The 5,173-nt window shown below is 38.0% G+C and overlaps 1 protein-coding gene across 1 annotated transcript in view; it reads right to left on the reverse strand.

Annotated features, from left to right (window-relative positions):
- Positions 1 to 5,173, reverse strand: part of LOC107703441 (unconventional myosin-VIIa-like) — a 32,398-nt gene that overhangs the window by 8,634 nt on the left and 18,591 nt on the right. Inside the window, exons 34-45 of the mRNA XM_016506064.1 lie at positions 4,792 to 4,918; positions 4,525 to 4,694; positions 4,162 to 4,352; positions 3,702 to 3,805; positions 3,535 to 3,669; positions 3,268 to 3,437; positions 2,905 to 3,095; positions 2,424 to 2,548; positions 1,939 to 2,096; positions 1,692 to 1,845; positions 512 to 667; positions 323 to 428 (exon numbers count right to left, since the gene is read on the reverse strand). Coding sequence (XP_016361550.1) covers positions 323 to 428; positions 512 to 667; positions 1,692 to 1,845; positions 1,939 to 2,096; positions 2,424 to 2,548; positions 2,905 to 3,095; positions 3,268 to 3,437; positions 3,535 to 3,669; positions 3,702 to 3,805; positions 4,162 to 4,352; positions 4,525 to 4,694; positions 4,792 to 4,918 — 1,787 coding nt within the window. The remainder of the gene's footprint in view (positions 1 to 322; positions 429 to 511; positions 668 to 1,691; positions 1,846 to 1,938; positions 2,097 to 2,423; positions 2,549 to 2,904; positions 3,096 to 3,267; positions 3,438 to 3,534; positions 3,670 to 3,701; positions 3,806 to 4,161; positions 4,353 to 4,524; positions 4,695 to 4,791; positions 4,919 to 5,173) is intronic.

Genomic DNA, 5,173 nt, shown 5'->3' on the forward strand with positions numbered 1-5,173 from the left:
ATGTGTATTATTTTATATATCCAAAAAAGGGCCAGATTTCAGCTATATTTAAACCAAAAAGGAAATGAATCTCTGGAGTCTTGAGTCTATTCACACTTCATCTCTTTTCTGCCGTTTTCTCCAGAAGCACCACATAACTCTGTGCTTAATTGAGGATTCAAATGAGGTCAGAGCACAATGGGGCGTTCTCTCTGTTTCCTCAAGCATAAATAAACACAGCCGGGCATGAGAGAGAAAGAGAATATCACCCCCACAGGAGGCTGGATACAACGTACACTACAAGTAACAGACGCTCGCCTAGAGTTAACATGAAAACTCTCACCTCATCAGTGTCATCAGGGAAGTACACTTTGTGAAAGATCTGGGTCGTTTTGTGTTGAATGGCCTCCACTTCTACAAGGTGAGGAGGATACTTTCTGGATCCATTTCTGTCCGTGAGGAAAAAATGTTTTAAGGGAATTCCATGCAGCATTGGAGATAGATGTTTGTATGTGCTGCCTGTGAGAGTTACCGCAAGGCTTTCTGCAGTCTCTGCATGCAGTCTGGGGCGACTGGATGATGTTTCTTGGATTGCAGGAACTTTTGGACATGAGGAAGCAACATGTTACTGGGAGGAAAAAGCCCAGTGCAGAGCCAGAGAAGCTCCCAGCCCTTCTCCTCACTGTATCTGAACACACAGAACTGCTGTCAGCTGACTCATTAGTCAACAACAATGTTAACATTGTTAAGGTAAAGCAGTTTTGGTCATTTGCAAGCTAACCACTAGGGGACAGACTGATACAGATTTATGGGCCACATTAACGGTTTTCACAGTCTGTGCGTAACCTGGGAACAAACATTTTCATGCACAATCATAATTTATCGAAACATTTGCATGTATATTTAAGATCAAATTTAAAACAAAATCACACGTATGCAAAAATAACCTTAGAAACATTTAAATTTTTTTTAATATTAACAGCTTATAATTTGTATAAAATTAATAGTAAGAATATATATATATTATAGAAAATATTTTAAAAATAATAATGATATTATTAATAAAAATAATAACTGTGGTATACATAATTTGTTTATATAATTTAATAATAATAATATAAAAGTATATATTATATATAATTAAAAAAAGAATTATATATTTGCCAATTATATAAAAATAATACAACATTTATAATATAATATGTCTGTGCGTAACCTGGGAACAAACATTTTCATGCACAATCATAATTTATCGAAACATTTGCATGTATATTTAAGATCAAATTTAAAACAAAATCACACGTATGCAAAAATAACCTTAGAAACATTTAAATTTTTTTTAATATTAACAGCTTATAATTTGTATAAAATTAATAGTAAGAATATATATATATTATAGAAAATATTTTAAAAATAATAATGATATTATTAATAAAAATAATAACTGTGGTATACATAATTTGTTTATATAATTTAATAATAATAATATAAAAGTATATATTATATATAATTAAAAAAAGAATTATATATTTGCCAATTATATAAAAATAATACAACATTTATAATATAATATTATCATTCAAAAAATATTTATATTACTTTAAAAAGTAATAAAATACTTTTTAATAAAGACTTTTTTAATCCTAAAATAAATAAATAAACATAACAGACTAGATTATACACTGTATCAGCTTCAACTGGGAAAAACCTACTTAACATTATTCTCGGTCAGTTGCTTGATGATCTGACAGAAGATTTCATCCTTCAGAGGTTCAGCCTTTAAAGCTCCCTCAAAGATCTGATCAGTGAGCTCATTGACTGAACGGCTCCTCTTCGAGGGGTAGTCGCCCATGTACTTCATGATTGGTATGACAGAGTCAAGGGCCAAAATGAGGGAAAAGTTAACACTATTAAATGACAAAATGTTATAAAGTTAACACTATTAGATGTAGAGGATATCAATAAAGGCCTGGCAGGCATCCTGGGACAGCTCTTCATGATTGAGGACTTTTTTCAGCAAAGGCTGTTTGAGAGGTTCTCTGGTGCAACACCACAGTTTATCCTTCCCTTTGCCTTTATTGATGATCACACGACTCAGTGTGCTCTTGGAAGGTGTTCTAGAGGATGGAAAGATACCAGAAAATGTAATGAATCCAGAATTTAATAATAAAAAAAGGTAATGCAATGAAATCAACATGCAAAATTATGAAATAGAATCATAGGTGCGGTGCCTGACACAAAGATATTGTGCAGTTAGGGTTAGGTGTAGGTTTAATTAATCCTTGAATGTTACTGGCCAGATGTTGATGCTGATTGGTTGGTAAGGTCCTCCTCCCCTCTAGTAATATAATAAACCTTTTTGTTTGCACTAAACCTCCTTTTCTCCTCTCTAAAACATTCGGACACAACAAAGGGAGGAAAGGTCCTGAAGAAGGTTCAAACACCTGAAGTGATCGTAGGAGAACTCCTCTAGAGTGTACGGCTGAACCTTCTCCCCACTGTCCAGCAGATTCCGATGGGACAAACTGATGGAGTCCTTACGCTGGTCTGGGGACATGGTAATCAACGACTGTAAGAAACAGAAATTAGAAGGTCAAAGAGACTATTCAATATCTCAGGTGTTCCTCGAGTGTGAGCAAGTGGCATATTTTGGTGCAAATGCTTGTTTTGACCATGAAAAATGATTTTCTAAGTTAAATACAATACACTGCCAGAAAAAAATGTGCAAAAATTATACCATTTGGGGTGCAACAGCTTGTAACCCTTAAAGGGACAACTTTGTGTATAATTAGCACCTTAGAGCAGTGATATGTACCGTTAAGGTACTACTATGAACCATTTAAGAGTACATAAGGCACAAAGTTCTAAGGGCACATTTTTTTCTGAAAGTGTACAATGAAATGTACTGAATGAAGATTCCCTCACCACAATATCATACTGTGGCCTGGTGATGGTGGGCAGCACATAGACACTGTCTGCAGGGAAGTCACCTCTTTTTTTGGTTCTATCATTGACCCCGTGAGCCCAACCTGAATTCAGGACCTGCTCTCCAGTGTGCTCATCCAGAAAGATCAGATCTCCCTTTGAGAATCTCAGGAACGAAGAGTCATGTCCAGCTGGGAAAACAAACAAAAACAAGTGTTTCTGTTCATCTTCTAGATGTTTTATTGATTATGCTGGACCTTCTTGTCTTGACCCAAAGTCTGTTTGGGGCTGAATCAAATACAATGGTTATGTCCTTGGTTTCTAGTGCACTTTTAAACCCAACTGCTGCCCATATGTGCTCACCAGGGTAATGGCTGTCCACCAGGGCCACCACAAACTTTGACCTAGAACGCAGGCCCTCTAGAAAGGTGACAACCAGGTCACGGATGTCTTCGGCATTGTTGGATGTGAAGGTGTACTCATCTCCTTTAATGGTGGCCAGAGTGAAGCTCTGTCCCTGCAGCTTTCCACCTCTGCATACATGTGTTAGATTGACCAAAACTAGTAAAATTACAATATAAAGAACACTTACAGCATATGAAGTGGGTTTGGATGGATGTGCTACTGCACCTGCTACTGGAGATTGCAGTGATCTCTGGGAAAGAAAGGTCTAGAAGGACCTGCTCTTGCTCATCCACAAAGTAGACTCCGGTCCAGTTCACTGCCACTATAACATCATTCTTTGGGAGACTAGGCCCTGCAAATGAACAGAAACAATGGCCTGAGAGTTTTATCACTCCTCTAGAGTGTACGGCTGAACCTTCTCCCCACTGTCCAGCAGATTCCGATGGGACAAACTGATGGAGTCCTTACGCTGGTCTGGGGACATGGTAATCAACGACTGTAAGAAACAGAAATTAGAAGGTCAAAGAGACTATTCAATATCTCAGGTGTTCCTCGAGTGTGAGCAAGTGGCATATTTTGGTGCAAATGCTTGTTTTGACCATGAAAAATGATTTTCTAAGTTAAATACAATACACTGCCAGAAAAAAATGTGCAAAAATTATACCATTTGGGGTGCAACAGCTTGTAACCCTTAAAGGGACAACTTTGTGTATAATTAGCACCTTAGAGCAGTGATATGTACCGTTAAGGTACTACTATGAACCATTTAAGAGTACATAAGGCACAAAGTTCTAAGGGCACATTTTTTTCTGAAAGTGTACAATGAAATGTACTGAATGAAGATTCCCTCACCACAATATCATACTGTGGCCTGGTGATGGTGGGCAGCACATAGACACTGTCTGCAGGGAAGTCACCTCTTTTTTTGGTTCTATCATTGACCCCGTGAGCCCAACCTGAATTCAGGACCTGCTCTCCAGTGTGCTCATCCAGAAAGATCAGATCTCCCTTTGAGAATCTCAGGAACGAAGAGTCATGTCCAGCTGGGAAAACAAACAAAAACAAGTGTTTCTGTTCATCTTCTAGATGTTTTATTGATTATGCTGGACCTTCTTGTCTTGACCCAAAGTCTGTTTGGGGCTGAATCAAATACAATGGTTATGTCCTTGGTTTCTAGTGCACTTTTAAACCCAACTGCTGCCCATATGTGCTCACCAGGGTAATGGCTGTCCACCAGGGCCACCACAAACTTTGACCTAGAACGCAGGCCCTCTAGAAAGGTGACAACCAGGTCACGGATGTCTTCGGCATTGTTGGATGTGAAGGTGTACTCATCTCCTTTAATGGTGGCCAGAGTGAAGCTCTGTCCCTGCAGCTTTCCACCTCTGCATCCACACGATAGATTGAGCAAAACTAGTTAAATGACAATATAGAGAACACTTACATCAAATGAAGTGGCTTTGGCTGGATAAGCTACTGCACCTGCTGCTGGAGACTGCAGTGATCTCTGGGAAAGAAAGGTCCAGAAGGACCTGCTCCTGCTCATCCACAAAGTAGACTCCGGTCCAGTTCACTGCCACTATAACATCATTCTTTGGGAGACTAGGCCCTGCAAATGAACAGAAACAATGGCCTGAGAGTTTTATCACACCCAATCTGATCAGTATGTCTTACTCATTTTTTAATATGATTTACAGAATAACTCATAACGCATTATTCAGTTTGTTCCATGCAATTACAATGAATGGGCAGTGAAGTTTTAAAGTTTCAAAAATGCCATATAAAAGTATCATATAAACAGTCTGTATGACATTGATTTTAAAAATTGATGAACAGAGTCATCTCAACATCTTGACTCAGAAAT

This window comes from Sinocyclocheilus anshuiensis, unplaced genomic scaffold (assembly GCF_001515605.1).
Source record: "Sinocyclocheilus anshuiensis isolate Anshui unplaced genomic scaffold, SAMN03320099.WGS_v1.1 scaffold330, whole genome shotgun sequence".
Lineage (NCBI taxonomy): Eukaryota > Metazoa > Chordata > Actinopteri > Cypriniformes > Cyprinidae > Sinocyclocheilus > Sinocyclocheilus anshuiensis.